This window comes from Pleurodeles waltl, chromosome 1_2 (genome assembly GCF_031143425.1).
Source record: "Pleurodeles waltl isolate 20211129_DDA chromosome 1_2, aPleWal1.hap1.20221129, whole genome shotgun sequence".
NCBI classification, from domain to species: Eukaryota; Metazoa; Chordata; class Amphibia; order Caudata; family Salamandridae; genus Pleurodeles; species Pleurodeles waltl.
Genome location: NC_090437.1, coordinates 843,541,002 through 843,563,017, shown reverse-complemented (window position 1 = coordinate 843,563,017; position 22,016 = coordinate 843,541,002). Strand labels below are relative to the sequence as shown.

Genomic DNA, 22,016 nt, shown 5'->3' with positions numbered 1-22,016 from the left:
GTGGTAGGGGGCGGGGTCTGGGGTCTGAAGCTGTCGTGTAGATCTGCGATCTTTCGGTGGAAGAACGTAGTGAGGGAGTTGCAGAGTTCTTGTGAGGGTGTGATGTCGTTGGAGCTGGCGCTGGGGTTGGAGAGCTCTTTGACGATGTTGAAGAGTTCCTTGCTGTTGTGGGTGTTGTTGTCTAGTCGCTCTTTGAATGATGTCCTTTTGGTGGAGCGGATCAGCTGGTGGTGTTCACTGGTGGCTATCTTGAGGGCTGTCATGTTTTCTGTGGTTCGTTCCCTGCGCCAGATTTTTTTGAGGGTTCGGCAGGATTTCTTAGATTCTTTGAGGGCGTCCGTGAACCATGGGGGTTTCCTGATGCTGGTCCCGCCTGTTTTTTTTTTAAGTGGTGCAAGGTTTTCGGCACAGTTGGTGATCCACTGTGTGAGGCTGTGGGCTGCGTTGTTGGCGTCAGTGATGTTGACTGGTGGGTTTTGGTTCAGTGTTGAGAGGAGCTGCTCTGTGGAGATTTTGCTCCAGCGTCTGCGGGGGATTTGTTGTGTGCGATGGAGTCTCTCGTTTGAAGGTGAAGTGGTCGCATCTGTGGTCGGTCCAGTGTAGTCCGGAGGAGTGGCTGAAGGAGACATGGTTGCTGGTGGAGAAGATGGGGTCAAGTGTGTGGCCAGCGGTGTGGGTGGGGGTGCTCACCAGTTGCTTGAGTCCGAGGTTGGCGAGGTTGTCGAGCAGGGTGGTGGTGTTGTTGTCGTTGTTTTTCTCCAGGTGGAAGTTCAGGTCCCCGAGGAGGATGTATTCTGGTGAGGCTAGGGCGTGCGGGCTGATGAGGTCTGCGATGGTTTCGCTGAATTGGGCACGTGGGCCCGGGGGTCTGTAGATGAGTGTTCCTCTGAGGGTGGTTTTGGGGTCGGTGTTAATCTTTAAGTGTACGTGCTCGGCGGCGAGGGGTGTGTCTTCGGTGGTGGTCATGATGTTGATGGTGTTCCTGTAGATGATGGCGATTACTCCTCCGGTTTGGTTGACGCGGTCCTTCCGGGCGATCTTGTAGCCGTCGGGGATGGCTATGGCGATGTCTGGGGGCAAGGAGGCGTTCATCCAGGTTTCTGTGATGAAGGCGATGTCTGGTGCTGTTGTTTCCAGGAGATCCCGTAGTTCGATGGCGTGCTTGTGGACGGAGCGTGTGTTGAGGAGGATGCACTTGAGGTGGTTGTTGTTGTTGCGAGGGCCGGTGGGTGGTCTGCAGGTTCGGAGGCATGTGTATTTGCAGGCTTGACAGGTGAAGGGTACATGGGTTCGTTTTGGGCTGGCTTGGTAGCAGGTGGCTGTTCGTCCGGTGTTGAGGGCGTTGAGGGAGGCGGAGTCGTATCTTAGTCGGGTGCTTTGTGTGCGGTGGGGGCCAGGGGTTCTGGCGCTGGGCGCGGTCCAGGCGCGGACGGGCGCAGATGGGCTTGCCTTTGGAAAGAAAAATTCTTGGATTATAGTTCTTCTTTCAAAATTAGATGACTGATGTTTTGCAGGGCTACACAGTTGTTCATGTAATGGCCCATAGAACTTTATGTATCCATGGCCAGCCATTTAGAGCAGATAATAACTCCTAATCTAGGTGTTTCATTTTAGTCAGTCTCCCAGAACTTCACTTTTGTCTTGTACAAGGAAATGCAAGCTGACAAACACTGGTCAGGCTGAAAAAGGAACTGGGGACAATAATATCTACTCTCCTGCCTCTTTCCTTCCAGAGGAAAAACTCTGCCTCAGTGATATCTGCAACTCTTTTGTTCTGTTGCAGAAACGCAGTCTGCAAAGTACTGATCCTAAAGTCCTGAAATGTCCTTCACAATAGGCAAAGTAGGGACTTCTTCTTTTACAGCAGTAAGGTTTTCAATAAGAGACAACTGAAAGTCAAGGAAGGACACCATCTACCTGTGGCAGTCGGCCGATAGACAACATACACATGGTAAGTTGCCACCTAAATCAGGTGAGTAGCCAACTTCCTATACCATGTGCAAGTTTTACGACTCACATTATGTGCTTGAAGAACTTGGTTGTTTTAATCTACTTCGCCCATGTGGGCTTGTGGACTTCTACCATCTGTCCCCAAATTGTGATGTGAGACCTGCTCTCATCACGAAGTGTAGTGAGCACATATACTTCCCGCCTGACTGAGAACTTGACAGCAAGCACTTCATTCCACCGCAACATACTGCTCTGCTCTTTTTTGAGCTTCTTGCAAACAAGCCTCTGAGGCAATCCTTTATCGTGCTTACTAATGGTACTGCAAGCCAAGGTGCCAGCTTTGCACAGTTCATTAAACAGGTTGACTCTTGTATAGAAATGATCTACATAAAGGTCATATGATCTTCTCACTAACTACTAACGTGGAAAGATAGCCTGCAGGATTCGTATTAGAGCATACGTTTAGGCTATACATGTACATCTTGATGTCATAAAGAATGTCATAAAGAAATGTTTTACTAGGTATGAACTTCCTGAACACCAGTTGCCCTTTGTGCAATATCAAGTACTCATCAACTGCTACATTCTTTCCAGGAGTATGAATCTCTGCAAACTTGGCATACAAATATTCAATGACAGGCTAAACTCTGAATAACCTGTCATGGTCTGGGTGGTCCCAGGGAGATGCAGCTCAATTGTCAATGAAATGCAGCATATGCTGCAAAATCAAAAAACGATCTCTGCTCATGACCGGTGTGGAACAGGGTGTTACCCAAACCAAGCAAGTAGCCCAGTAGAACTGTACAGTTGGTTTGTGGACTATTCCTATCTTCAGCAGTAGGCCTGGTAATATTTTCAGCACCCTGAGTGAAGTTGGATTCCACAGTTGTGCCTTTGAGTGAGGCACCAGAGTGCGTCCATGCTCCGTCAGAAACTGTTCAGCATACACATTTGTTTGCTGCAAAGTTTCCTCAAGGACGTCTGCATCCAAAAAAAGATGGAAGTAGTCAGTAGGCAAATAAATGCTTTATTGACCTGACATCCAGCATCTCCAGTGAATGGGGGAATTACTGGTTGTACTAAATTAGGAGTCTGCCAAGTGAACACTCTGCTTGTGCCCAGTACCTTATCTATCTGCACTCTGCACTTGTCTACAGGGTCACTAGCACTTCGCTGCACAGTTACTATTTGCAAAGGGACATCACAACTACCAGATCCTGGTCCAGGACCCCAGACCCTGTCTCAGAGCTCTACTCCATTATTCAAGTTACAGCCTCGGAAGCAGTCACCAACCGAGATGCCATCTCTGTTTTCTAACTAAAACTCTCTAGCCTACGTTGGATGCAAAGATACTTGTAGAAGGGACTGCTGTGTCTCTGCATGTGGGGGCAAAGGGGTATGCTGTGAAGTGAAAGAATATAATTATGTCAGAGTGTAGTAAAGTGTGATCACAACAACAGCAGTCTCAAATTTGCACTTATCTGACACAAAGTACTTCTCCAAAGATCTGATGCTGCCAAAAATTTCTCCAAAGTTCTAACACTGCTAAAAAAGAAAAAGATAAGAACAACATTAATAATTCATGTTGCAGATTAGAATTTATTTTCAAAGTGGGTAGCTAATTAAAACCATCACACAATCGAAATGTCCAAGCAGTAATTAAATTGTAAAGGTACAGTAATAAGATTGCAAGTATGTAAGATAGCCATAATCAAGTGCATAAAAACAGTTAATTCATCTACATCAAAGGCCATAAAATGCATTTTAAATACATTGTAAGGTGCATCATGGTAAATCATGGACTTGCTGTGCTGGAAATGTTAAAGTGTGAATGTGTGGCCAAGAACATAACTGAGCAATCTTTGTTGGGTTAGCTGTATTCGGTAGTGCAGGACGGAACTCAACCATCCATGTAACTGTGCTATGCAGTTTGTTTCAATGACAATGCTCGGCTGTAGTAGGAGTTTACTAATTTTGGCTCTGCGGTCATCAATTTGTTCAGGGAGCGGTGCTTGTAGGAGGCTGGCCTGGTTTGTAGTGGGTACCTTGGGTACTTACACCTTATACCAGGTCCAGTTATCCCTTATTAGTGAAGTAGTAGCGTTCTAGTAGCTTAGGCTGATAGAGGTAGCTATAGCAGAGCAGCTTAGGCTGAACTAGGAGACATGCAAAGCTCATGCAATACCACTCATAGTTACACAGTACTTATACACAAGTAAAGACAATACTCAGTGTTACCAAAAATAAAGGTATTTACTTAGGGTGACACAGTACCAAAAATATCCTAGAGGCAATTCTTCTTCTGGAGGTAGGTATCATATACAATATATACACTAGACACCAATATTAGACAAGTAAATAGTCATAGAACAATGCAAACAGCAGGAAATCCTATAGAATGCAATGGGAGAAAATAGGTCTAGGGGCAACACAAACCATATACTAAGAAAGCGGAATGTGAATCACGAATTCCCCCCAGACAAGTGTAGTGTGTGCAGAATTGCTGGGAGAGTAAGAATACGGTAAAGGTAAGTAAATTACCCCACCCCTAAGCCCAGAAAAGCAGGAGTAAAGTACTGTAAGTTTCCTTAGGACACACTACACCTCGTTTTGGGGATTTTGCAGCAGCCAACCAAGTCTGCAAAGAACAACTGCTGGATTATTGGACCTGAAGACCTGCAAAGGAAGGGCAGCAAGTCCAGAAGTCGAAAGAAGTTCCAGGAAGGACAGGAGCCCCTACCAACCCAGAAGAGGGCGCAAAAGAAGAGTCTCCTGTTAGTTGAAGACTGCATAAATGCACCCTAGGAAGATGCCAGCGGGTTCCTGAGTGATGCAAAAGATGTCCCACGGCGTGAAGATTGTTGCAGATGAGATTTCGTTCTGGAAGGCGCCAACAAGCCTTGGCTATGACAAAAGTGCGTTTTTCATCAGAATGTCGCTGGATGGACCCAGGAGGGACCTGGGGGCCTCAATTCTGTGTGAGGAGGAAGAGGGTCTCTCAGCACTTTAGAGAGTCCTCAGGATGCCAGCCAGCGCTCCCAGAAGCCGCAGGATCAGGGTTCAAAGGAGGTGCAAAACACAGTTGATGCAGCACAACAAAAGAAGGTCCCACGGTGCCGGAGAACAACTCAGCGAGTTGAGCGTCACAGGTTGGAGTGCTGGGGACCTGGGCCAGGCTGTGAGCGAAGGAATTTTGCAAAGAGTGCACAGAGGCCTCAGGAGGTGAAGAAAACACAGTATACAAGGGTACCGTTGTTCTCGGAGAAGGCAAGGTCTTACCTCTTCCAAATTGTGTCAGCAGGACCTCAGGGCAGTCTATGCCGATAATGTCTACTCTCTGTGTCCTTAGGAGCACGCTCGTCATTGTGAGAGGAGTCTCAGGGTACTGGTCGTCATCTTGAAAGGTGTCTGCTTGGAGCATGGGAGTGACTCCGTCACTCCACGGGAGATTTCTTCGGTTCTTCTGGTGCAGGATGAAGACATGGAGTCCCCAGAGCGTGCACCCGGTGGAAACTGTTGCAGTTGCTGACTTAGAGCTGAGGTTGATGAAGAAAAGTGTCTCTTGTAGACACTTTGTTGCAGTTACAGCGTTTCTTGGAGCAGGCTGCAGTTTATCCGAAGTAAGAAGAGTCTGAAGTTGTTGCAGAGGATTCCTGAAGGAAACTTGCAAGCAGAATCTGAAGAGAACCCAAGGGAGGGACCCTAAATAGCCCTGAGAGGGGAATTGGCTATCTTATCAGGTATGGACCTATCAGGATGGGTCTCTGACGTAACCTGCTGCCACTGGCTACTCAGAGCCCTCCAGAGTGCCCCCCACACCTTGCAAAGCAAGATGGCCGAAGTCTGGGACACACTGAAGGACCTCTGGGCACCACCCTTGGGGTGGTGATCGACAGGGGAGTGGTCACTCCCCTTTCCTTTGTCCAGTTTCCTGTCAGAGCAGGGGAGAAGGGGTCCCTGAACTGGTGTAGACTGGTTTATGCAAAGAGGGCACCATCTGTGCCCTTCAAAGCATTTCCAGAGGCTGGGGGAGGCTACCCCTCCCCAGCCTGTAACACCTATTTCCAAAGGGAAAGGGTGTCACACCCTGCTCTCAGAGGAAATGCTTTGTTCTGCCTTCCTGGGACTGGGCTACCCAGACCCCAGGAGGGCAGTCTGTGAGGTGGCAGGAGCTGTAGCTGCAGTGCAAGCCTCAGAGAGCTGGTTTGGCAGTACTGGGGGTCCATGGTGGAGCCTCCAGGATGCATGGAATTGGCTCCCCAATACCAGATTTGGAATGGGGTAAAATTCCATGATCTTAGACATGTAACATGGCCATATTCATAGTTACCACTGTGAAGCTACATATAGGTATTGACCTATATGTAGTGCACGCATGTAATGGTGTCCTCGCACTCACAAAGTCCAGGGAAATGGCCCTGAACTATGTAGGGGCACCTTTGCAAGTGCAAGGGTGCCCTCACACTTAGTAACTTTGCACCTAACCTTCAGCAAGTGAAGGTTAGACGTATAGGTGACTTATAAGTTACTTAAGTGCAGTGAAAATGTCTGTGAAATAGTGTGTGCACTATTTCATGCAGGCTGCAATGGCAGTCCTGTGTAAGGGTTTGTCTGAGCTCCCTATGGGTGGCAAAAGAAATGCTGCAGCCCATATGGATCTCCTGGAACCCGAATGCCCTTGGTACCTAGGTACCATATACTATGGACTTATAAGGGGGGGTCCAGTGTGGTAAATTAAGTCACTGGCCTACGGTGACAAATTTAAAAGCAGAGAGAGCATAAGCACTGAGGTTCTGATTAGCAGAGCCTCAGTGACACAGTTACGCACTACATAGGCATACACATTAGGCCACAAATTATGAGCACTGGGGTCCTGGCTAGTGGGATCCCAGTGACACAGTAAAAAAAACACTGATACACACTCAGAAACAGGCCAAAAGTGGGGGTAACCATGCTAGAAAAGAGGCTACTTTCTCACAGTGCTCGACTGCAACGTCCTTTGCAGCTGTCACACCTTTATCAGTCTAGAGGTGACATATGGTTGAGATGTGACCACTGCTATACAATTTTAGCTAAAGTGCCTATAATTTTGATAGCCCCCAGTGTAGGAACCATTTGTCTGTTCTGCGGAGAGCCTCAATTTTTCCATGATATCTGACTTCAAAATTTTCCAAAAACTTTACCATCCTGATTTTAAGATGTTTGAATTCTGGGTTGAGTGTGGTTATAAGAGTTTGTCTACAGAGGACTTATATTAAGGTATCTTTTTCAGCACCACAAGTCTTCAATTTGTCTTAGCAGGTTTTAGCCAGGAGGTTAATTAGGCCAAAGTTGGCTGCATTCCTAAGCAAAGTGGTTTTAAAGACCGGTATGTGCTGATGATTTGTTAAGCTTGTGCTCCCTTTACCAAGGTCACTTCATCTTCTTCTGTGGAAAGAAACCTGATGGGTTTATTGAGAATTTTTAAAAACTCAGCTGTTGAGGCCCTGGTGATCCATAGGTAGAAGGCTTGCAACAACTGCAAGCCATCACAAAAGCAGCATCTAAATATTGACTTTGACTTTAGATTATTTCTTTCAAACCAGACGTGTGCAGCTAATGTGTTGCCAATCTGAATCTATGGCACATTTTTAAGAAAGAACATTTTGTGGCAAGGGAGAATTTTTTTAAGCTTGCTCTAGGCACCGATGGGTCTGCGATGTGTAATTGGGGAGCCTATAAATGGTCCGGTAGGATTGTGCAATTAGCAGTTCAAATAGCCTTCCACCTTCTTTCCTATTGTTATTTCACAACGGTATGAAATGTAAGGGGAAAAGTTAACTGCAAGTTAACTACTATGGACTTCAGAAGCCTTGGGCCTTGCAGGGATTTTGAGAGGCTGTGAAAGCTGTAAGTTAGGGAGGCAGCTTTGGATTTCACAGTGCCCCTGTGTGTGGCAAAACTGCCTCTGGAGTTGATTAATTATTTGTATTTCGGTTTGACTGATACATGGAGCCCATCTATAAACCATGATGCAGGTGTATTCACTTTTGTTTTTTGTCATTAATTTCGAGTTTGTGCTGCTTTGTAAAGCATGAAAGGGTGTCTAAAAGCCAATGCAGGCAACAGTGGTCATACTCTTCAAGGCAGGTCATCGTCATATAAAGTGTGTAAGACAGCGAGCCCCGAGATTTGGGGGATGTGCATTTATAAGATCCAATTCTATAGACAAGTTTGAAAAATAGATGTTAAAGAGTAGCACTGCAAAAATGCATCCTTCTTTCAAGCCGATAGTGGTATGAATTTTTCAAGAAAGTTTCCTGCCATCACCTAATTTGACATGTAGCCAGGTTTTGGTGTAAAGAGGTTGTTAGATTTTCAGCAGAATCCCAATGCTATTGAGTTTCTCCCGAAGTAGATCTTGAGGAACCCTGTCAAATTAGGCCTTAAAATCGGTAAAACAAGTGTAAATTGTTGATTTTGCATTAAATGCCTTTTAAATGCAGGGTGTCAAGGCAGCAAGATTAGATAAAGTTCTCTGGCCAGTATGGAATCCTGTTTGGTTCCATGGAATAAGTGCCAGATTATCTACCCATTCTTACAAGTCTTGCAGCACTAAAGTTGCATTGTACTTAGAGTCATTGTCCAGCAGGGGTAATAATCCGTAATTTTTTGGGTCACCTTTGTCGCACTCTTTAAAAATTAGGCAGATTATAGATCCGTGTTAAGGGTCAGGGACTACCTGGTGGAGGTTCACGGCACCGAAGAGAAGACAAACATTTTTAAACTTGGGATTGGCTTTAAACAGGGCACAGGGAAGTCCATTCGGACCAGGGTCACAGTCAATTCTGCTCTTCCCTATGATCATTTCTGTTAGTTTTGTTGCCTACTGGGGGCCCCATCCTGGGCTTAGCCGTAGCCAACTCAATGCCCTGAAGTAGCAACCCTCCTCATTTAATTCCATCCTTCTCAGTATCCTTCAAGTTGAGCTGGTTTACCAGGAGCACCTGGATCGGTGGGCTGCTGCAACCTTCAGCTATATTTGCCAATGGGTCTTCTACACATATTGAGTAATGTTTTTGCAGGTGTTAGTTCATGCTGCTACACACACAATAAGACAAGAGCACATTATGTTGCATTTGTCCCCAATACCTGGAGAATATTATTTGTAAGACGTGCTCCTTGTGAAAGAGCAGGATGAGGGTGACTCACAATGAAGTTAGTCATTTCCACCATGTGCCCCTCTGCTTTCACCCACCAAATCCCACATCATCATTGTGGAAATGAATTAGTGTACTACAGGCTTTTATCTGTTATTTTTGACATTCATATGGAAAGTCTACCTAGCCTGGCTGAATCTACTTCAGCCACTGCTCAGTTATTCAGCTATACACATTTTGGTCCTGCACACCACAGTATAGCGTAAAGCGTAGTGTGATCAGCCCACCCACCATGGCCTCCTAAAATGCCATGGTCATCTTAAAATGAATGGTTTAATAACTGATCACCTCGTGATCTAAGCTCCGCTTGGTGGAACTAAAATGTGAATTCCACACTAATCAGCGGCTAAACTGCTGCCCAGGGAGGGGGCACCTAAAAACCCCAAGGAAGCAGTACAAAAGAAGAGGCTGCCAAAAACACTTGGCACATATACATAGAAAACTTAGGCACAGCTTCCCTTCCTGCCCAATCAGCCCCCTCATGAAAAGGAAAACAGCAAGATACAATATATTGACCCGGCAGGGGTCAACCCTTGCATGGGGGGCTTCCCCAACAATTCAGGTTGCGTGAGGAGCACTAGAAAACCCTCAGCCACATGTAAAAAAATGCTGCCAAATTTTCTCTTCTCTGAGCAGTGTTCGGGCCCCACCTTGGGGGCCAATATGTCCCCCCAGGGAAGGGAAAACATAAACATACAGGGTTGTTCAACCATGCCACGGGGGAGAGGGGAAACCCACCACACAAGACATCCCTGTTGTCTAGTGGAATCTTTTTTAACAAGGCATCACTGGAAAGAGGTAACTCTACCCTACCCAACAATGCCTTTACACCTTTTAAGCTGTCTGGGAAAGTTGGAAATGCCCCAGGCATCACAATACTAAATATTTTAATGGCTGACAATTTTTACTTTCCCTGGTTTCGGGAAAATCACACCCTCACCTGGGGGCTGATGGCCCTTCCCAGGAAGGGAAACCATAAATATATCATTATATGCCTCTTGGGGGTTGACTCCTACCCCCCCATTCAAAATTATCATCCCTGGTGTCTAGTGGTATTCATGTTCATGGATCGCAGTTCATTTGTGATCCACTTGCAGGGATCTGTTTCAACAAGGCTCCACTGAAAAGGGGATGCTCTCCCCTACCCAACAATGCCTTTACACCTTTTGTGCTGCCCAGGAAAGCTGGAAAGGCCGCAAGCAGCACAAAACTATAAAACAAAATGGCGCCCAGGGAAAACATAAATATGTAATTTTATTCCCCCTGTTGGGTCAACCATGGCTGAAGGAGCCGACCCGCCACTTCTAAAATAATATTCCCTGGTGTCTGGTGATCTTTGCTCATGGATCGTGGTGCATCCATGATCCACGAGCAGGAATCAATTTGGAAAGGGATCCCTGGAAAGGGGATACTCTCCTCTTTCTAGTAATGCCTGTTTGAATTTGCCAGGGGCAGGCTAGGAGGAGGGACAAAAACCCACTGGACACACAGGGAACATCCTAACCTGATCTTTCTCATACCATTCAGTGGCATCATTGAAGTCAGCACGCTGTGTGGCATACAGATGAGCGGGGTGAGAGGTGGGGGCTGACATGGGCTGACACAGAAGGAATTCTGCGTCAACTCCTGTCAACATCAGGGCAGTGCGCGCTCTAAGGGTGACAAAAATGCAAAAACCCGGTATTTATGCAAGAGCATAATTCATGCATTGTGTTTATATGCAGTTTGTTAACCTTTTGCATTGCAGAGTTTTATCTTGAAACCACTATTAATGATGTTTGCAAATAATGGGGGTCATTACAACCCTGGCGGTACAAGATCGCCAGGGCTGAAATGACGGAAGCACCGCCAACAGGCTGGCGGTGCTTCCCTGGTCATTACGACCGCGGCGGAAGCGACGCGGTCGCACCGCCGGGGCCGGCATTTTCCCACCACAATGGCCCCGGTGGTAGTAAACCGCCAGGGCAACGCTGCTAGCAGCGCTGCCCAGGGGATTATGAGTCCCCCTACCCCCAGCCCAAACCGCCAGGAAAAGGCTGGCGGTACGGGGAGTCGCGGGACAGTGAAAAGCACGATGGGTGCAACTGCACCTGTCGCACGGCCGCAACACCGCGGGCTCCTATGTTGCGGCCGAGATCCCCGCTGGGCCGGCGGGCGGGAACCAGGTTTCTCCCCGCCGGCCCAGCGGGGATCTCATAATGACCGCGGCAGATGTGTGGCCGCATTGGCGGCCGCCCGGCGGTCATATCTTGGCGGGCGGCTGTAGCCGCCCGGCAAGGTCATAATGAGGGCCAATGTTCCTTTGCAAGGTATTGCTGCAGGCTTACAGAGTGTATCAGGGTGTGGTCCCTTTCTAGGACCTTTTAGAAGCCTTCCCATGACTGGGTGTGGTTTGTGGGCTGGGCCAGACTCTATACAAGGGAGCCAGCCCAGCTCCACGTGCTCACTATTCAGAGCAGCAGCATTTTCCTGAGCTCCTGTTCCGGAGGTCTACCTTGAAGTTCCAGGCCTGCCCTGCATTCTCTTGTTGATCCTTGAGCAGGGTGGTAAGGCGGAGTTCGGGTTGGGCCCCCGACCCCGTTCTAAAAGACTCTTGAGTTTTGGGGCCTACTCATGAAACTTTCAGAGTAGGCGAATCATTGCTCTAATGCAAATCTTGGTGTTCAGATCGCCAAAGGCTTGCGCGATCATTTCATGGCATTTGCATATTCTTGTTTGAATCGGCAGTGTGTGCGATTCATTTTCCGCAGTTAAACCTTGACGTTCAGATCGCTAACAGAGTGCGCGATCATTTTATGGCATTTGCATATTCTTGTTTGAATCAGCAGTGTGCGCGATTCATTTTCCGCAGTTAAACCTTGATGTTCAGATCGCTAACAGAGCGCGCGATCATTTCATGGCATTTGCATATTCTTGTTTGAATCAGCAGTGTGCGCAATTCATTTTCCGCAGTTAAACCTTAATGTTCAAATCGCTATCAGAGTGTGCGATCGTTTCATGGCATTTGCATAATCTTGTTTGAATCTGCAATGTGCGCGATTCATTTTCCGCAGTTAAACCTTGATGTTCAGATCGCTAACAGAGTGCGCAGTCGTTTCATGGCATTTGCATATACTTGTTGGAATCGGCAGTGTACGCGATTCATTTCCCGCATTTTAACCTTGGTGTTCAGATCACTGACAGAGTGCGCAATCGTTTCATGGCATTTGCATATACTTGTTGGAATCAGCAGTGTACGCGATTCATTTCCCGCATTTAAACCTTGGCGTTCAGATCGCTGACAGAGTGGGCGATCATTTCATGACATTTGCATATACTTGCTGGAATCGGCAGTGTATGCGATTCATTTCCCGCATTTAAACCTTGATGTTCAGATCGCTAACAGAGTGCGCGATCATTTCATGGCATTTGCATATACTTGTTCTAATCGGCAGTGTGCGCGATTCATTTCACGCATTTAAACCTTGATGTTTAGATCGCTAACAGTGTGCGCAATCATTTCATGGCAATTAAATTCTAGATGTTACATTATTTGTGCATATTGAGTCCCTAGTACAATTTTTATCGTTTTCCAGGGAATGTTTCAGATTGCTTTTTGTCCTCATGTAAAGATGCAATGTTTGTTCTGAAACAGTATTCTAGAAGGTTCTTGTATTTCTAGACTGTATGTGATATTTCATGAAAAGCTCATATGAAACATTGCATTAATCATTCTTGTTTTGTTCCAGGTACTCAGAGTTCTTTGAGGTCTAGTTGAAGTCACTTCTTAGATTACCGATGGTTATAGTAAGACAATGCTTAGAACCATGGGCTAGTGAAAGTCAATGTGATTATATTATGATATTGTGTTGTTTAACCTTTTGCTTCCAACAGGTCTCCTTCCCAGCGGTTCCCTTCCTAATCCCCTTATCCCCACTTGGACTCTCTTAGGCTCTGTGATATTTCTATCAGAGTTTTGGAGCTGTCTTGTGGTGGACATGTTAGGAACGTGCACAGGCCCCGAGGATCTGGTCTCTCTGACAACTCCCACAAAAGCCACGTGTGGTAAAGCCTCAGTGGGAGCATCAGAGCTTCCCCAATGGCCACCGCCCCTGTAGGACTACCTGTTGGTTTCCTCTGCATTACAAAGGTAGTGTTGAGGACATCAAGGGGTTGCCCTCCGCACCAAAGAGGTTGAGCACTATAAAAATGCAAATACTGCCTCCCATAGATTATACCTAGTGCGGTTGTATTGGAGTGCACTATTTGCATAGCTTCTGCAGGTGTTTTGGTTATACTATTGAGTATTGACACAAACAATTTTGAGAAACAAGAATATCTAGGACAAAATATCGAAAGGTAAGTACATATAGGGAAGTATAGATTTACTATTCCTAATTTTGCATCTACGTACATATAGAAAATCTAGACTTACCTGTCAATATGTGTTTCCATATGTTGTCTGTAATATTCTGTCTCAACTACATTGTGGTTTTAATATTCAGGGTGCACTCTGGTGTTATGGGTATTATGCCCAACTTAGCAAAAGATGTGCAGACGTGGTGCAATTTATATGCCAACTTCTCTACGTGCACTTTGTAGAATACCACTTTGTATCCAACTAAGCAGCCACTGTCCCACATCTAGAGGCCTCCCCTCGCTCCAAATAGGTGTCAACATAGGTGCTGAAGCTGAACAGCCAACTACTGCAGAATTTTGGTTGCTCCTGCTTCTGCGTATGTGTAGCTGCTCTGATATGCCTGGGCAGTAATATCACTGCCAAGCAGAGGTATTACTGCACCTCTCCTGCTCCTGGCTATGTGTAGTTGCTGTGATATGCACATGTGAACGCGTCCCTTTATGATAATTTATTACACATCAGGACTCATTTTAGGCCAATGAATCTTTTGACCCAGTTGAGAGACACCTTAGGACGAGATAGCTAATCAATATGTCAATCAATACATCAATAATGTCATCGATTTTTATCACGACAATGTATTTCACTTTAGTCAGTCATTAATCAATTCAAAACTCTACCATGACCTTGCAGCCATGAACCAGTTTAGTATAATTTTATGAGTTTTATTCCCTATTAGTTACAATCTAAAAGCAGATGCATTAACCTCAAAACCAAGAAACATAATAGCATAGTCACAATATGGCAACTTTGATAAGATTTCATTAAAGCAAGAATCACAAACATTAGAACATAACACAGCGTGAACATAGATCAAGATTTGCAGAGTGTCAATATTGCGTCAGTTCAAAAAAGCATAGTCTCGGTCATCTGTCTATTTGCGTCAATTTTGGTGAACACCTGTCCTAACCACTGATTAGCATTAGCATGTTGGGCTTCATGCAAAACAATTTAGAACACCAATTTGGAAAACATTTAGCTAAGGTCTCTGTCAAAAGTAAGCAGTTGGTACCTAGAAAGGAAAAGCACACAGACAAACTACAAATGCATTGTCATAATTACCCTCCAAAGATTAGGTCAGCGCACAGGTTCAGTCTTCGTATTCAGGACATCAGTCAAATTGCCATCAGTCAGAACTCAGCTCTGGGACGAAAGGGCACTTCCCTCATAAGGAGATAAAGTGTAAATGGGCAGTCTAAGGGTGAGGATGGTTTTAATAAAATCTCAAGTCACCAAACAGAGTGACAGAGTTTCTGGATAAAATCAATAGCATTCCCTACCTAATTCTCTTGACTTCCCGTGCCATGGGTTTTTATTCCTTTTTCGTAGTACATTCCCCCAAAATTCTATTGGACATTTGCTATACCCCACTATCTTTAACCTATCGTATAACACATTAGGTAATCCTAATCTTCACCCCATATTGTTTTACAAGTTTTTGATTGGTCTTCGTAATTGACGTCTTCAGAGGTGACACGTCCGGTGTGACTTCATCCCTTGGTAATTCTTTGCACATCTTTTGGTCAGCAGTTCCATTGTCTTCACCAGTTTGAATGACCTTGTACATTACATTAATCTACACTGTTTCAATTTATTTTAACATTTATTCCATGGGCATAGAAAATATGATTGAGAACGGATCTAACATGGTTATATTCATCTTCCAAGTTTGAAGAAAAAGAACAAACAAGGTCATGGCCCCTTGTGAGTCAGCACACTGAAAAATAGAAAAATGCATTTAATATGAGAGCCAGGCAGCTAAACTCCGGCTCATGCTAACTTAAGGCCTATGAGGTTTCCAGTACAGTTTTAATAACGCAAATGTTAGTATAAGCTTAATTGAACGTAACATAAACATTTTGGTCATCATTATTAGCTCGCGTATACTTTGGTGGCCACTCACCGTGGTCACAATTCAAGCGCACGTCTAAGCAAAATGGCTATTACTATAGTTTCTATGCAGCATCATCACATCTTAAGTCATAAACATTTCATGTTAATATAGATTACATAAGCTACGCTCTCTCACACACAAGTGATTCATCGACACAGGAAAGGGCCCTTCTTTTACTCTTTATAGAAGAAGTACCAGGCCTGCCAAGATACCTGTAAACATTACTACTCTTCTGCGCCCCGCATGAAAGTACATTGTTGTTAAATGTGTTTCTCAAGTACACCAACTAGAAAGATGGATTCAAAATTGTAAACGGACCAAAGATCTTGTTCCATAGTCTACTCAAAAAAGATAAGAGGTATTAACACCTCACCAGGGCCTCAGTAAGGGCTAATATTTGTGTAGATTTAGCAGAAAATAATGTTAAGGCACAAATTAATCAAATCTGAAATTTGGATTTCAAACACAAACAAAAGTAGTAATATTCTACACTGGGAACTAGTAATGATACACTACCCTTAACCATTTTACATATCTCTATCAACATGTATATCCTAAGGAGATATAGGCCCTCATTACAACCCTGGGGGTCCAAGACTGCCAGGGCTGTTCTGGAGGGAGCACCGCCAACAGGCTGGCGGTGCTTCCCAGGGCTTTACCACCAAGGCGGAAGTGCCGCAGTCGCACCGCCGGGGCCGGCGGTTTCCCGCCACAATGGCCCCGGCGGTTGTAATCCGCCAGGGCAGCGCTGCCCAGTGGATTACGAGTCCCCCTACCGCCAGCCTTTTCCTGGCAGTTTGAACCGCCAGGAAAAGGCTGGCGGTACGGGGAGTCATGGGGCCCCCTAACAGGGTCCCAAGCTGCTTTTCACTGTCTGCTATGCAGACAGTGAAAAGCGCGACAGGTGCAACTGCACCCATCGCACGGCCGCAACACCGCCGGCTCCATTTGGAGCCGACTCCTGTGTTGCGGCCGAGATCCCCCCTGGGCGGAAACCAGGTTTCCGCCCGCCGGCCCAGCGGGGTCTCCAAATGCCCGCGGTGGGGGTGCGGCCACATTGGCGCCCACCCGTCGGTCCGATCTTGGCGGGCGGCTGTAATGAGGGCCATAATCTAGCATTACATGAGGTACTATAGGTTCCTCCAAAAGGTCACAGTCGGTGTTTTCATGGTGGAACTCCAGTTAGGCAATGAGAACCTTATTTCAAGGATTACAGAAACACTGTACCTCCGATCTCCAATTAAGACACAAACAGCTGTAGGTCATCCAAAAATATTCTAATTTACAGCAAACCCAAACCTCCACCTCAGTACAGAATAAAGCTGAACACCCTAATTATAATTTTCTGAGCTATTATGGACTGTCCCACAGAGCCGACAAAACTATGTTTACAGTTTGTTACAAAACTTTGATGCTTTGCTATATTCATTTACTTATCTTATGCAGAACATTTGTAGAGCATCTCTTGGGGATAGGGACGGGAACATTTTTCAGCAAACTATGCAAGTCATCACATAGTTGAAAGTATAGCAGGAATTGTGAGCATTACAGAACCATGATATGAATGATACAATCTTAACTATTTTTCGAACAACCAAGTGATCTTCATGTCTTCAATGATTAATTGGACTAGTGCCAGATTTGAGAGAGAAGAACAAACAAGCATGGCCTTCAATTCTGCATTATTTCAACCAGGTGCACAGAGTAGCTTGGTGACTGCAGACGTATTATATGCTTGTTCTGGTAGAAAATGAAAGGCCCATTTTAAGTGAGAAGATAACCAGCAAAGAGGGATTTCAGTTTGGCCATTTTGGCCGTGCAGAGCTAGTGAAGCAGGACAACATGGTCAAATTGAAGTCCAGACACCTAAAAGGTTCATGTAGAAGCCACAAATCACTGGACCTTTCAGATATTCTCTACCTGCCTGTAAACAAGTAGTAGCAAAGCCAACAGGTCTCACATTTGTGACTGTTTGGCACTGGCAACGCTTTCCGCCAATTCTGTTGAGCATCTGCAAAAAGAAATATGTTTTACCAAAGCTATGCAACATCTGTAAAACAAATAATGAAAAAAGAGTGCAATTATGTGTAAAAGCATGTATGCGTCATGAAGCTATGGCGGCCCATCGTGATGGGTATGTGCATGATTGCTTCACCATGCATGCCACAAGACCCGGCTGTAATTCTGCTGATCTTTTATTTACTGTTTCAGGATAGTGGACACCACCTGGAGAAAAGCAATTAAAAATACAGATGTAGACGTGGGCAAAGGGGCTTTTAAAAAAAACAGAGCGTCCGGCAGCAAATGGCAGCTGCCAAGCTCTCAAAAACATTTTTAAAACCCTTTATTTTTCAAGGACCATGCCGGGTGGGGTGGAGGAGCAACAGAGGAGCTGATGGAGATGGATGGATGAGCTTGTGGAGAACTCAGTGCAAGTGGTAGTGGGGGGTGCAACAAAGGAGGGTAGGAAATTAAACAAAACAAAAAAAGCAAAGATCCCGGGATGCAGAAAGTAATATATGAGCTAGTAGTGGGTGGAGTGAGAAAGATGCATCATGTGGGGCAGGGAGGTGTTTGACACAGCACACAAGGGAGAGTGCAAAAAACCCATGTAGTAGTCCCTTGAATATGAAAGGTGGACAGATACAACCCATCCAATCAAATGGAGGGTAAAGAAGGTATGCTCATGGGGAGGGACAAACAGAAGAAGTAGGAAAGTATTTAGTGAAAAGCAAGCAACTGTAATTGACAATAAAGCCAACCAGTGGTAAGCAATGGGCTGGCCCAAAACTTACCACTGACCCTATGACAACAACAGCTAGAAGCTCTCTGTAGGTGAGACCTAAAAAAGACACAGATTGTTTCAAACTCTTGAATGTTCTTTTGCTGAATCCTCGCCTATGTTGACACTGGTATGTATGGTCGTTATAACTTGTGGTTTGGTGAGAACTCTCCAATCGTATTCTCTCTGACAATACATAATATATATTGAAGCCATCTATAAAACTAGTCGTTGTCTGTTAAAGAAAGCTAAATCAGGCATGCAGGAAAAAAGCCCTGCCAGAATTATACTTTAGGTAATGTGAGAGCGGAAGGATTTTTTTTATTTTATTACCAAACCTCTTGCAGCCATACTTAATCATTTTAGGGTTGAGCCTGCGTAGCATGCGCTTGCGCATGCGTATGGCTTGCGAGACACTGTAGTAGTTAGAAAAGGGCTCGGAGCCCCGCCCATGTCACATCAGTTTCTTTCATTGGTTCATGGGCTTGCCTTTTAAAATTTGCTTGCTTTCATTAGTGGAAGGCATGCATACCTCATGCCTTTTCCGGTGGTTAGTCCTCCTCGAGCGCAGCGTCCAAGTACTGAAAACATACGAGGCTCGCTGTTTTCCGTCCGGTTTGTGGACTACTTCTTCTCTTTTTTCGCAGCGCGATCTCGCTTGGCAGAAGTCGAGCTTTTTGCATGACATGGACCCTGTTGCATAGTTAATTGCACTTTTGCCAGTTACTAGATAATTGCACTTTTGCTGATACATTTCTCTAGGAGTTAACTCTTATTTCCGTTTGTGTGTCTATTTCCATTTTTTAGCAGCGCGATCGCGCTCGTTTTTTTTCATTTAATGAGGCAAGAAAAGTCCGGCTGGGAGTTTACAACTGCTAATAGCTCTAACTCGGAGAAATGCGAGATCCGTTGCATTGCAAATGCTTGTTATTTTTGTATGCACTCTAAAGATTTTTGAATAGCATATCATGCGTCAAAGACAAATTGGCTTTCCCTTAAGTCAAGCTCGTTTCACTTCTGCACTTCGCCATAACTGCTGTGTAGTGAAGGCATCCGTGCGCGATAGAACCCTGGCAGCCCGCCAGGTACGCAAAAAACAAATGAGCGTGTTTGAACAGTTCTCAGAGCTGGCCTCCCAGCAACTGAAGACTCACTGTTGACAATCGAGCTCCCACGGATAACCAGTACTTTTCTGAATGTATATGCATTGTTGTGACCGTGGCTAATAGCTGTTGGTCACTGAAAGCAGTTCTGAAAAGAAAAGTGTACCCAGTTTTTTGCAGTCTGTTTTTAAAAACAACGTACTCCAGTTTCATTTGAATTACGGGAGTAGTTAAAAATTCCTCGGGCTACAGCTGAGCGGATTCTTTCTCTGATTTAAAAATAGAAAATGTTGGTGAAACGCTACCATCCCCCACCGTGCACACATTGGCTCTGTCAAGCAACTCTGACTGGAAGGATTGTGGCCAATCTGTGCCCCAGATCCAGCGTGTGAACCGCAACTGCGGCAGAGCAAAAAGATCAATATCAAATTTCGACAATTTTCAGACGATCACCTACAACAAGTATATGGATATTTTAGAGGGAGAAGGATTGCCCACCAGGGCTACTTGCACGCTGGCGGATCATGAGAGCAGCCGTGGCAGAGTCGGGACGAAAAGAGTACTCCAGAGAGTAGAGGAGCTCCCCGCGAAGCGGAAAACCAGCTGGGCTATCCTCACCAGCCAAGGTCAGTACATGCCTGCTCTGTGTCTGACAGCATAAGGCCTTGAACAAGTCGCAGTGAAGAGAAAACACGAACATTAACAGCGGTAGTATTTAATGTTCAGACTGTGAGGTGTTTATCTGGTTAGCAGCAAACAGTGCAGTGTTAGGTCAGACTAGAGCATGGGTCATGGTAAAGTGCGCAAAGAACTACATAAGCAAAAGTAAACCTTAAACTGTCACACTTCATTATAAATCACTTTGTTTATTAAATACCCCGCTCTTCGTGAAATTTCGGCAGGTCAAACCTGCCAGAATTTTACAGGGGAGAAGTATACAGTATTTGCCATACCATGCAGATTTTGATTCAGTAAGCACCAACATCCGCATGTTCTTCCCCAGAAATGCATGATAGATGTTATTTATCACCCTGCAGTATCGTTATTTACGAGGTGCACCTTGATTGCGACATACTCGGTTTCGGGACTGTTGTGTCACTTGAATTTTCATCTTGCAGTAGGAAGGAGTTAATAAGCATAATTAAAATACATTCCTTTACACCAGTGATTAATTTGTAAATAAAGAGGTGCTGGTGCTCAAAGCCCTTCTCTTAAACACGAGGCTGCTGTAACTAAATCTGCCAGCACTGAATACTGAGGCAGCGTAATCCTGAAGCCATCTCGGGCCTCTTTATTCCAATTACGGCCACCCCTGCCCCTACAGCTCATCCTGCAGCTTTCTACTTTCTCCCTTTATGACGCTTTTTAGTTTTCCTTCTTCCGTCTTTCTCATATGTGTCATTTGCTCGCAGCAAATGCTTGAGGTATAAGAATAAGCCCCGGTCCTCGCAAATAAGTGTCGGTGCTCAGCACCGGAAACAACAAGCACAAATTAAGCACTGCTTTACACAATGTTAGCTTTTAACCACCATGGAGTGATATCTCTTCACTTGAAAACTAGTTCTTTTTTTAAGGACACCAACAAGCACACTGGGATCCACTCTCCTAAGAAGAGCACCCTGACACCATAAGTCCACAGCTAGGAGCAGGCTTGATGATAAAGCACCACACACCAAGTGGATGAGAGTCTGGCGTCCTGAAATAATAAAACCCTTTGCTATAGGGAGATTCCAGTGAGCAGACAAATTTGCCTTCAATTCAATTGTGGCTGAGATCAAAGAACAAAATTCGTCCACATGATACGTGTTTCAATGTCAGCCGTTAGTCGTCATCTAATTGTATTTTCAGTCCTCTCTCACAAACCTCCTAGTAGAGCCACATTTGTTAGGTATGTGTGGTTTTAATTTTATAGAAGCATGCTATAACTTAAGTCATGCTGATTTGTCCTACCACCCTTTCGCAAGTAGTAGTAGGTTCCTTGACTCTCTTTGTCCTACTGGTGGTGGAAGGCAGCATAATGTGGAGATAATGAAAACACTTCTGAGAGCCTAAAATCCTACCTAACATTGATGAAGGACTTGATCATTCAATTGTGGAATATATTGCTCAGTTTCAGACATCCACTGTCTTTCTTTAATAAGGAAATCTTTCCTCCCTGACCATGGGGTCAAATATTGAATAACTAATTGAGTATGGAGATAGAAGAGAATCTGGTAGGTCCGATTTCCTTGCCTACAAAGCTTCACATCCTCGGTGTTGCAGAGACCATAGAAGAGACAGGCAATTTATCCCATCAGTGCTCTTTTTCTTTTCTTTGTCTTCCCTCGATCACTCTATCAGATAAATATCTGAGCTATGTCACCTGGTAGTATTAGAACAGTGTTTCCCAACTGTGGGTAGTGTAAGCCAATTTTTGGTGGGTTGTGAAATTCAAGCAATAACCAAAGATTCCTTTAAATTATGTACTTATCTTTTCACATTTGCTGTGCTTCAATGGCGTAAGTCAAATGTCAGGCTATGTCTTCTGACAAATTGCTGCTTTTTTAAACATGGGGATTGATGTATACAAACTCATCTCACGCTGCAGTCAGAGAAAGAAAAATAAAGTTAATTATGATACAATCTTGCTGGGGTACAAAGAGTGTGAACGGTTGTAGGATGTCATGTTTTGTAACACACAACAAAATGT

General features: G+C 45.0%; 1 protein-coding gene across 2 annotated transcripts in view; it reads left to right on the top strand.

Moving 5' to 3' along the window:
- Window positions 1–22,016, top strand: part of ASB5 (ankyrin repeat and SOCS box containing 5) — a 341,741-nt gene that overhangs the window by 109,496 nt on the left and 210,229 nt on the right. The window contains exon 1 of one of the 2 annotated variants that reach the window (XM_069244658.1): window positions 19,227–19,953. The exons of the other annotated variant lie outside the window; for it this stretch is intronic. Coding sequence (XP_069100759.1) covers window positions 19,794–19,953 — 160 coding nt within the window. The 5' untranslated portion in view covers window positions 19,227–19,793. Of the gene's footprint in view, window positions 1–19,226; window positions 19,954–22,016 lie in introns of those variants that run through there. 2 annotated transcript variants of the gene reach the window in all.